This window comes from Harpia harpyja, chromosome Z (genome assembly GCF_026419915.1).
Source record: "Harpia harpyja isolate bHarHar1 chromosome Z, bHarHar1 primary haplotype, whole genome shotgun sequence".
NCBI lineage: Eukaryota > Metazoa > Chordata > Aves > Accipitriformes > Accipitridae > Harpia > Harpia harpyja.
The window spans coordinates 4,512,106-4,523,275 of record NC_068969.1 but is presented as its reverse complement, the minus strand read 5'-3'; the positions used below and the strand labels follow the sequence as shown (position 1 = coordinate 4,523,275).

Sequence of the window (11,170 nt, the reverse complement as noted above, 5' to 3'; positions counted from 1 at the left end):
CGCAGCGAGCGCCGGGCGGCGCCGCCTCAGGCGCGGGAAACGGCTGTGGCGGCCGGTGGTTCTTCCCGGTGAGGCGGCGCTCCGGGGAGCTGCTATGGGGTGTCGACCTGGGTACAGTGGGGCTGAGCAGTGGGCTGCTGAGTTAGGGCCCACCATGAGGCCCGTGGCCTGGCCTCCCGTGTACGTGTGCTACGTCCTCGCCCGGCGCTCTGTTAGCAGGCTGGCTCCTCAGCTGGAACACCCGCACACTGTCTGAACATTACCAAAGGCCATTCCCCGTTCCCCAGCTCCGGGTCCTGTTCTCCAACGTGATTGCTGCTGCTGCACCAACTGAAGGCTTCCTTCCTGCAGAACAAGCCAAGACATCCCTTTTAAGAGAGACTGCAAACACCTGGTCAGGGACGTACTCCTCAGAGTTGAGGAGAGCCAGAGCAGTACCTGTTACTGAGGGCTTGAGTCCCGTCACGTGCCCTTTAGAGCAAAAAACCCACACGTGCTCTACGGCAAGGTAACAGGGGGCCTGGGAAATGTCAGTCATCCAAAAGGATTTCCCTCCCGTTGGAGACCAGCAAGTACCTTTCTAGTGCAGGAAGGAGAAGAGATTTGGTTGCAGAGTGTGGGATACTTGGAAAGTAATGGGCACATAGTGAACAATCCAGACTCGATGGAATTGATCAATTTGTGAGCCAAGGATGTTTTGTAGGCAGCAGACTTCAAGGATGCTTTGCTTGTGGACACATATTTAGCTAACGGTAGTAAGAGCATTCCTTTAGAAGGCCTTGAACAGAATAAACAAGAAGACAAAAAAAGAAAGATACCAATTAGAAGAACACAGGTGCACATTCCACGATAAAGGGAACTTGGCACAAAGAACCTCAATTCGGCAGCTTATCTTGACCAATTAGACTGAGACAAGTTTCGCGTGTTTTAGTTAATACAACCAATTATGCCTTATGTTTATGCGCGTGTACAGTGTTGATATAACCAATCATTAGGTGTAACTAGGCACGTGGACGGCACATGCTAACCAATCTCTAATTTGCTTATGCCTGAACAGTAACTAGAAGGAACATATAAACCAAGCTATCTTGGCAATAAAGTGGCATCTGCTTGATCATATTGATTGTGTGCAGTGTCCGTGACTTCCGCGTCAACAGCAGAGTGATGGCTGAACAGTTCCGTGGAAGGTGGCGCAGAGCTGGAAGGCTGAATAAAAGAAACATAGAATCATAGAATCCTTTAGGTTGGAAAAGAGCTTCAAGATCATCAAGTCCAACCATCAACCATGCCCACTAAACCATGTCCTGAAGTACCCCATCTACTCACTTTTTGAATACCTCCAGGGATGGTGACTCAACCACTTCCCTGGGCAGCCCATTCCAATGTCTGACAACCCTCTCAGCAAAGAAATGTTTCCTAATATCTAACCTAAATCTCCCTTGCCGCAACTTGAGGCCATTTCCTCTCGTCCTATCTCCAGCCACCTGACAGAAGAGACCAGCACCCACCTCACTACAACCCCCCTTCAGGTAGTTGTAGAGAGCGATAAGGTCTCCCCTCAGCCTCCTTTTCTCCAGACTAATCAGCCCCAGCTCCCTCAGCCGCTCCTCAGAAGACATGTGCTCCAGGCCCCTCACCAGCTTCGTTGCCCTTCTCTGGACACGCTCCAGCACCTCAATGTCTTTCCTGTAGTGAGGGGCCCAAAACTGAACACAGGACTCGAGGTGCGGCCTCACCAGTGCCGAGTACAGGGGAACAATCACCTCCCTGCTCCTGCTGGCCACACTATTTCTGATACAGGCCAGGATGCCGTTGTCCTTCTTGGCCACCTGGGCACACTGCTGGCTCATATTCAGCCGCCTGTCAACCAGCACCCCCAGGTCTTTCTCTGCCGGGCAGCTTTCCAGCCACTCTTCCCCAAGCCTGTAGCACTGCATGGGGTTGTTGTGACCCAAGTGCAGGACCCAGCACTTGGCCTTGTTGAACCTCATACAACTGGCCTTGGCCCATCAATCCAGCCTGTCCAGATCCCTCTGGAGAGCCTCCCTACCCTCAAGGAGATTGACCCTGCCTCCCAACTTGGCGTCGTCTGCGAACTTGCTGAGGGTGCACTCAATCCCCTCATCCAAATCATTGATAAAGATATTAAACAGAACAGGGCCCAGCACCGAGCCCTGAGGAACACCACTTGTGACCCGCCGCCAACTGGATTTCACCCCATTCACCACAACCCTCTGGGCTCGTCCATCCAGTTAGATTTTCACCCAGCAAAGAGTACACTTGTCCAAGCCATGAGACGCCAGCTTCTCAAGGAGTATGCCATGAGAGACAGTGTCAAAGGCCTTGCTGAAGTCAAGGAAGATAACATCCACAGCCTTTCCCTCATCCACTCAGCGGGTCACCTGGTCATAGAAGGAGATCAGGTTGGTCAAGCAGGACCTGCATTTCGTAAACCATGCTGACTGGACCCGATCGCCTGCTTGTCCCGGACTTGCCATGTGAGTGCTCTCAAGACAAACCGTTCCATAATCTCTCCCGGTACCGAGGTCAGGCTGACAGGCCCGTAGTTCCCCAGATCCTCCCTCCGACCCTTCTTGTAAATGGGAGTCACATTGGCAAGCCTCCAGTCCTCTGGGACCTCCCCTGTTGACCAGGATCGCCGATAGATGATAGAGAGTGGCTTGGCAAGGACCTCCGCCAGTTACCTCAGTACTCTTGGATGGATCCCATCGGGTCCCATAGATTTGTGAGTGTCCAGATGGCGTAGTAGGTCACTAACTATTTCCTCCTGGATTAAGGGGGGTATGTTCTGCTCTTCATCCTTACCTTCCAGCTCAAGGGGTGGAGTACCCTGAGGATAACTGGTCTCCCTATTAAAGACTGAGGCAAAGAAGGCATTAAGTACCTCGGCCTTTTCCTCATCTCTGGTGGCTACGTTCCCTCCTGTACCCATTAAACGATAGATATTCTCCTTGGGATTCTTTTTACTGTTAACATATTTGTAAAAACATTTTTTGTTGTCCCTTACAATAGTGGCCAGATTTAGTTCTAGTTGAGCTTTTGCCTTTCTAATTTTCTCTCTGTATGATCTAACAAAAGCCCTGTACTCCTCCCAGGTTGCCCGCCCTTTCTTCCAGAGATGATAAACTCTCCTTTTTTTTCTTGACTCCTAGCAAAAGCTCCCCATTCAGCCAGGCCGGTCGTTTTCCTCAGCGGTTTGACATGCGGCACATGGGAATAGCCTGGTCCTGAGCCATTAAGATTTTCTTCTTAAAGAATGTCCATCGCTCCTGGACCTCTTCGCCCTTCAGGACCATCTCCCAAGGGACTCTCTCAACCAGTGGTCTGAAAAGGCCAAAGATTGCCCTCTGGAAGTCCATAATGGTGGTTTTGCTGACCACCTTCTTGAACTGAATTGAAAGAATTGAAAATTCTATCATTTCATGGTCGCTAAGCACGAGATGGCCTCCGACCATCACACCTCCCACCACTCCTTCCTGGTGTCACGGGTGAATTAGTCAGAGAAGTCATCGCCGTGGGCTTAACTCGGAGGGTTTTATTAACGATGAAGCGATGATCAAGTGGTAATCGATCGATGATCGAATGAAGATCACGTGGTCATCAAGTGGTGATTAAGCGATAACTGAATGGTAATTAGAATCACAGCATCCTTTAGGTTGGAAAAGACCCTTAAGATCATCGAGTCCAACCGTTAACCTAACACTGCCAAGTCCACCGCTAACCCGTGTCCCTAAGCGCCACACCTACACGTCTTTTCGACGCCTCCGGGGATGGCGACTCAACCGCTTCCCTGGGCAGCCCGTTCCAGCGCTTGACAAGCCTCGGCCCATCGATCCAGCCCGTCCAGATCCCTCTGGAGAGCCTTTCCAGCCTCCAACAGATCAACGCTCCCACCCACCACCTCCGAAGCTGCCCCACAGCCACTCGCAGTTTCCTACCCCACCACGGAAAGGCTCACGCTGACTCTGAAAGGCAGTTCCTTGCCACGGAAAAAGGCCATTTCCGCCGTGACTCCCCAGCTTGCGGTCCCACCGCCAGAAAGTGCCGGAGGCAGCACATCGCCGAAGCGCTAAGGAGTCCTCAGGCCCTTGTTGGGCCGCCTTAGACCTTAGGCCCTTGTTGGGCCACCTGCGACTCTGAGGTGCCGCCCTGAGGTCCCGTGCTGTGCCCCGGCCACCCACCGCCTCTGAGCGGATGGCACGTGTGAGCCCAGGCCAGGCTCCAAGGTCGCTCCTGTCCCCTGTGCCGGGGAGCCCGGCACCGGAGGCAGTACTTGCGACGCAGCCTTACCGGCGCGGCGCAGAGGGGAAGGATCACCTTCCCCGACCTGCTGGCAGCGCTCCCCGTGCCGGGGGCAGGAGCACAGAGTTCCCTCGGCCAGGGCTGGAGCCCTGGAGTCGCGCTGCCCCAACAGCACCTTTCGGCCAACAGCGTCCCCCTCGACGGCTGCCCCGGGGGACCCGGCATCGGACTCTGCACTCGCTGCAGGAGCAGCCGCCCCGGTGACGTGGGTGCCGAGGGCTCGGGCCCCCGCCTCGGCACGTCGCAGCCACCCCTGTGAGGCGGTGGCCGCCTCAGAGCGGGCGGCGGGTGGCCGAGGGCGTCCCTGCCCGTAGTTGGGGCGCACGCAGGCCAGCGGTGCTGATGTCACAGTGGCCACCGTGACCCGCGGGGGCAAGCCCACAAAAAGGAGCGCTGGGCACAGGCCGTCCGTCAGTGCGACCTGGCGAGGTGAGGAGAGGGCAGGGGAGGGACGGGGCTTGTGCGGGGCTGCCGAGGGAGGAGGGGGGCCCCAGGCCTCGGGGCGCTGGGCCTGCGCTGCAAGCTCACCCGCCTCTGGCTTCTCCCTCGCCCGCGCCCTGCTTCTCCCTCAGAGTCAGCAGAGGAGCATTTGGAGGAGACGCCCGGCGTTGCTGGGACAGGGACTCTCCAGACGCTCGCCGTTGACGTGCGCCATGTCCGCGAGGAAGCAGAAGGCCCCCGGCTCCATGGAGCAGGGTGAGAGCAAAGTAGCCCTCCCGCAGCGTAGCAGAGGGCTTGTCGGGGCGGTCAGCGTGGGGCCGAGAGCGGTGGCAGGGGGAGGCAGGAGCTCCCCGACGACCACCCCGGGGCAGGGCCCCTCCTGTCCTCAGCCAGCGGGGCCCAGGCTGGGCAGTGGGCACCTGCTGGGACCCCCGTGCCTGCAATGCCCCCTTCCTCTCCAAGGCCTCCAGCCCTGCCCATCAGCCGGCTCGGCAGGGGCAGAGCAGGCCCTTGGGGGCAATCCCTCAGGGACGCTTCCCCCGGCCCCGCAGAGGTGCTCATTCCCAGTGGCGTTTGCTCTCTCCCCTCCAGCATGCCTGCTGTGTCGCCGGGCAGAGGCTGACCCGGCTGTCTGCGGGGCCAAACTGGAGAAGCAAGGGCTCTGTGCCCATGTGTTTTGCCTGGTGAGTTACGCCGGGGCTCCCTCCAGCTTTCCGACAGGCAGTCCCTGCCACGCTCTCCTCAGCAGCTCCTCCTCTTTTCTCTACTGCAGCTTTTTGCCAACGAGCTTTTTCAGCAAGGGGGCAGGGAAGTAGGACTCATGGGATTTCTCCCCGAGGATATTCGACGTGCAGTCGCGCGGGCAGCGCGGAAGGTGAGCACCTGACAAGGCCGGGGAGATCTGTGCCGGGAGAGGTTTGCGGGAGCCTAGCCCAGACCCGAGAGAGAAATCCCAGCCCTTCCAGCCGGCTCTGGGACAGGAGTCTTGCTCCCAGCAGCTCCACAGAGGCTCCAGCACAGGAGCCTCGTCCGACAGGCGCATCTGCGGGGTGTGACCCAGCAGCGGCCACATCCTGCGCCCTGCCCGGAGGCGTGGGGCTGGCCGTGGCGGCCCTGAGGCTGCCGCTGATGGGGGCTGCTCTGCTCTTTCCAGCACTGCTTCGTCTGTGGCGAGAGCGGGGCCGCCATCTCCTGCTGGCAGAGGAGCTGCGACCGCAGCTTCCATCTCCCCTGTGCCGCGGAGGGTGGATGCGTCACCCAGTACGCTCTTCAGTACAGGTACCTCCTCTCCCCTCCTCGCTGCCACCCGGGGAAGGAGCCAGCGCTTCTCACCTCGCCCATCCCTTTCCTCTTGCCCCCAGCGCCTTCTGCTGGCAGCACCGCCCAGAGCAGGCAGTGGAGGCGGCTCCGGAGGAGAACACCACCTGCCTCATCTGCCTGGACCTTGTGGAGGAGAGAAAGTCCTACGGCACCATGGTGTGCCCAGCGTGCAAACACGCCTGGTTCCACAGGGGCTGCATCCAGGCAGGAGCCGTTCCCTCGCCCCCGGGGTTCCCTCGCCCCCGGCGCACGGCAGGCGCTCGGCAGCACCAGGGCCTCGCTCATGCTCCTTATGTTTCTCCTCCTGCAGGGACAGGCTCTGTGCGCCGGCATTTCTTGCTTCCAGTGCCCCCTCTGTAGAGATAAGGAGCTATTTCTCTTGGAAATGCTCACCATGGGGATCCGAATCCCCTCCAGGTCGGTGCCCTTCTGGCCGGCTCACAAGACAGGAGGCTGCAAGCGCTGTGCCGCCCGCGCCAGGGGCTGCCCCAGCAGTCCTTCCTGGCCCTCCGCTGTCCCGCGAGTCTGGGCTTCAGCTTCACGGGGGAGCTGGAAACAGGGCAGGGCAGAGGGGGCGAGCAGGGACGCCCTGCATCTCCCTTATGCCGGGGCAGCAGGGGCTCATCCATTTTCCTTTCTCCATCAGACTGCCATCGTGGGAGAACAGGCGTGCATACGCAGCACTAAGTGAGAGGCACAGCCGCTGCGATGCCAGGGAGTGCCTTTGTCCAGGAGGCAGGGAGCAGGCAGAGGAAGAGGGGTAAGTTGCCAAAGCTGCACCCCGGGGCTCTGTACGGGAAGCCTGTCTCGCCAAGGGCTCGAAGCGCAAGGACTGAGACCGAGAGCTCGGCCGGACAATCCCGTGCTGCGGTCACTTTGTCCTCACAGCCATGAACCCCTTTGCTTCCCCAGGCCCTGGCAACTGCTCCTGTGCTGCTCCTGCGCTGCCGAGGGCACCCACAGACGCTGCTCCGACTTGAGGAGCAGCACGGCCAGCTGGGAGTGCGACGCGTGTGCTGGCCTGGGCACCGGTAAGAGGCAAAGCACCCGCCTGCCCCTGGGCTGGGGCCAGGGGCCAGGCAAGGCCTGGCAGCGGGAGCCCAGGGTGGGCCTGGCAGAGCCTCTCTGCTCTAGGAGGGCTGGGGGCACCGCTCTGGCCTATCCTGCCCCGGGCCTGGGGGCCGTGCCCTTGACCTTCCTGCTTCCCCTTACAGCCTCCAGTGCCAGCTCGGAGCTCGCCGGCCCCAGCACTGCCAGCCAGGCAGGATCGGGGCCTTCCCACGGCTCGCCGGCACCCGACGCCAGCAGCCCCAGCACCGCCAGCCAGCTGCCAGCGGGGTCCTCCTGCGGCTCCCCACCGCCGGAGACCAGCAGCCCCGGCACCGCCAGCCAGGCGGCATCAGGGTTCTCCTGCGGCTCCCCGCCACTTCAGGGCAGCAGCCGCTCCAGCCCCCCTGGGCCCGTGCGGATGCGAGACCGCTCCCGCTTGCAACGCCGGGAGCAACATCCCTACAGCCGGCCCGGAAGACGCCGTGACAGGAGCCGTGCGCCAGCACCAAGTGCCGAGAGCAGCACCCCCAGCCAGGCGGCGCTGGGGCCGTCCCACAGCTCCCCAGCACCCGACGCCAGCAGCCCCAGCACCGCCAGCCAGCTGCCAGCGGGGTCCTCCTGCGGCTCCCCACCGCCGGAAACCAGCAGCCCCAGCACTGGGAGCCAGGCGGCGTTCGGGCCACCCCACGGCTCCCTGGCACCGCAGACCAGCAGCCCCGCCGATGCGGCATCAGGGCCGTCCCAAGGCTCCCCAGTGCTTCAGGGCAGCAGCCGCGCCAGCCCCCCTGGGCCCGACCGCGTGCGAAACAGCTCCCGCTTGCGACGCCGGGCCCAACATCCCTACAGCCGGCCCGGAAGACGCCGTGACAGGAGCCGTGCGCCAGCACCAAGTGCCGAGAGCAGCACCCCCAGCCAGGCGGCGCTGGGGCCGTCCCACAGCTCCCCGGCACCCGAGACCAGCAGCCCCAGCACCGCCAGCCAGCTGCCAGCGGGGTCCTCCTGCGGCTCCCCAGCGCTCGAGAGCAGCAGAAGCTCCAGCCCCCCTGGGCCCGTGCGGATGCGAGACCGCTCCCGCTTGCAACGCCGGGCCCAACATCCCTACAGCCGGCCCGGACGCCGCCGCGGGACCAGCCGTGCGCCATCCCCGAGCGCTGGTCCTGATCCCCCTCCACCCGTACAATAAAGCTGGCCGTTAATCTCTGCGCTGGGACATTCCACGCTCATTCGTCGGCTTCCTCCTCCTCCACCTCTCCCTTTCTTGGGGGGCAGCCTTAGGGGCTGGGCCCAGAGCGTCGTCTTCTCCCTGGCGGTTGGCAGCACCTTCCCCAGACCTCCCTCCTCGCGGGCTGGCCTTGGCCGGCTGCCCCGCGCCATGGCCGTGGGCTTCGGGTCTCTGCCCCCACCCCCGGGAGGGTGGCCCGGCACGGCCCAGTCGGCGCCACCGCCCGTCTCCGGCAACGTGGGCTGTGCCCCCCCCAGCCGGCACGGCCCTCACGGCTCGCCCCCCAAAATCACGCGCCCCGGCCCCAGCGACTTTTGACACGCTTCATCTCTCTCTCCTTCTCGACAAGGCTATAACCCATTTCCCATCCTCGTTGCCCAGGTGAGTGAGAATTGGGGCAAAGTGGCAAAGCTCCTTTTCTTGGAAAGCTGAGGTCGGTGTTGTGAGAGACTGAAAGGGTTAATGTCTCAAACGTTGTGGTGGGGCAAGTTCTGCTTAAAGACAAACCCTGCACAGCAAGGAACCAAGGTGAAAAGCCCATCAGCTCAGACATCAGCAACAGGAGGGGGAGGGCGTGCTGGAGGGTGCGCAGCTCCCTCTTCTGATAAGCTCTTCTGATACAAAGATCAAACAATGGCAGTGTCTGCAGGGAAGGAGAAGTTACTCCACAAACGACCCCCAAGCCCAAAGGCTCACAGCCTGCTCATTAACCTGGCCAGTTCGGGTGCCCGCCCGAAGGAGGGGCAAGGATGATAAAAGGACACAAACTGAAGCCCCGGGTGCGCAAGCCCACCGGGACTGGACCCCTCGGCTGACCGGACCCCTCCGCTGACTGAACCAACGCTGGACGGACCCAGGACCGCTGAAATCTTTCTCTCTTCCTTTTTCTCTCTCTGTCTTCCTCTCTCTTTCCTTTTCCTTTGCCACAATCCCTACACCTCATCCGTTTCAAGATAGAAACCGCTGACCAAGTCAGAGACTAAGAGTAGATGCAGCCGCCCCGGGCCCTTCTCTGAGGAGGAGTCTGGAAAGCAAGGGGGTCTGCTCTGAACCTCCTGACTCAACGGGAGGGATCTCCCTGAATTCACGTATATGGTTACACGGTTTACAGAAGCAGTCTTATGCCAATTCCCGTTGTGAGAAACCCTGCCACCTACTACCACGCCTCCCCAGTTCAGTTGGCTTCTGTCATGAATAAAATCTTTAACCGATCGTTTGGTGTCGTTTCACCTTAATTTAGCCCAAGGGAATTTCGAATTAAACACAACTCCCTGGTCTGTCCAGTCTGGGTCATGACAGGCCCTCACGGCTCGCCCCCCAAAATCACGCGCCCCGGCCCCAGTGACTTTTGACACGCTTCAACTCTCTCTCCTTCTTGACAAGGCTATAACCCATTGCCCATCCTCGTTGCCCAGGTGAGTGAGAATCGGGGCAAAGCGGCAAAGCTCCTTTTCTTGGAAAGCTGAGGTCGGTGTCACGTCTGTCTTTGTGACATGAAGAATTCTGCAGCTCGTGTTTCTACAGTAGCCAAAGGCCACTCCCCGTTCCCCAGCTCCGGGTCCTGTTCTCCAACGTGATTGCTGCTGCTGCACCAACTGAAGGCTTCCTTCCTGCAGAACAAGCCAAGACATCCCTTTTAAGAGAGACTGCAAACACCTGGTCAGGGACGTACTCCTCAGAGTTGAGGAGAGCCAGAGCAGTACCTGTTACTGAGGGCTTGAGTCCCGTCACGTGCCCTTTAGAGCAAAAAACCCACACGTGCTCTACGGCAAGGTAACAGGGGGCCTGGGAAATGTCAGTCATCCAAAAGGATTTCCCTCCCGTTGGAGACCAGCAAGTACCTTTCTAGTGCAGGAAGGAGAAGAGATTTGGTTGCAGAGTGACGGCTGAACAGCTCCGCGGAAGTTGGCGGAGAGCTGGAAGGCTGAATCAAAGAATAACGGTGACCAAAGCGCAAAGAGAATCCCCTGGGCTGGCTGTACAGATGTGAACAACCCTCTGCTCTTCAGGCAAACTACAGCTGGTCTTACGGTGTGTGCATTGAGCGCCTCCCTGACAGGCCTTGACGCAGCATGCGAGTCGATTCACTACAGTAGGGAGCAGCTGTCCTCTCTGAGGAAGGCAGGGGAACCCGGGAGACCCGATGGGCTTTCCTGCCAGCAAAGAGGCAATGAGGAAGGCAAGGAGGTAGAGAGGGTCCAAAAGAGAACTCGGTGGCAGCGCTTTGTCCTTCTGCTCTTGCCTGCCGTGACTGGGAAGACGTGAGGTCTAGACACGGCCGGAGCAGGCAGTGCTCTTCAGGGGGATTGCCATGTGAGCTCCCAGGCAGTCCCGAGCAACGGAGCTCAAAGGGAGCTGCCCCAAGAGCTGTGGTCGTGCACGGCCTCGCTCCGAACCGAGGTGCTTGTTCCCTGGCACCGCTCGCCTCTGTCGGCATCTAGCGAACGGAGCTCCGTAATGCCCTGGCGTCGGAAGGCCGAGCAAAATCTCAGCAAGCCTGCTGAGAAGGAAACCCTGAGGACCGGCGTTTGGCTTGGAATGCGGCTGGCAGAAGAAGGTGGCTGAGGACACTCTAAAAGCAGCAGCTGAAGGAGGCAGCCTGGGAAGCCTCCAGTGCCTCTCAGCAGTGTCAGCCCGCTAGTATCGCAGAAGGGCTTCTGGGGGTTCCGGGTTTCTATCCTCGTCCCGAATTGCATTTCGGACCTGGGTTCTCCAGTCCTGGACTTGGCATTCCTTTTCGCCTGCTCTGGTTGGGCCTGAGACACCCTCTGGTTTTCGTCCTGGTGTCACGGGTGAATTAGTCAGAGAAGTCAT

At 59.9% G+C, this 11,170-nt stretch overlaps 1 protein-coding gene across 1 annotated transcript; it reads left to right on the top strand.

The window, feature by feature from the left end:
- The first annotated feature begins 4,976 nt into the window (after positions 1-4,976).
- On the top strand, positions 4,977-8,317 carry LOC128137866 (PHD finger protein 7-like). Its single transcript, XM_052779100.1, has 10 exons — positions 4,977-5,019; positions 5,356-5,447; positions 5,537-5,638; positions 5,918-6,042; positions 6,126-6,288; positions 6,395-6,501; positions 6,731-6,844; positions 6,997-7,115; positions 7,299-7,384; positions 7,898-8,317. Exons 1-10 carry the CDS (start codon positions 4,977-4,979, stop codon positions 8,315-8,317), a joined length of 1,371 nt encoding a protein of 456 aa, XP_052635060.1.
- The last annotated feature ends 2,853 nt before the right edge of the window (positions 8,318-11,170 follow it).

What these genes read in the sequence shown, in the direction of transcription:
- LOC128137866 (XM_052779100.1), top strand. Translation starts at nt 4,977, where the DNA reads ATGTCCGCGAGGAAGCAGAAGGCCCCCGGCTCCATGGAGCAGG. An exon ending in GGGATCCGAATCCCCTCCAG is followed by an intron (nt 6,502 to 6,730) that starts GTCGGTGCCCTT and finishes TTTCTCCATCAG; the next exon opens with ACTGCCATCGTGGGAGAACA. An exon ending in GAGCAGGCAGAGGAAGAGGG is followed by an intron (nt 6,845 to 6,996) that starts GTAAGTTGCCAA and finishes TTGCTTCCCCAG; the next exon opens with GCCCTGGCAACTGCTCCTGT.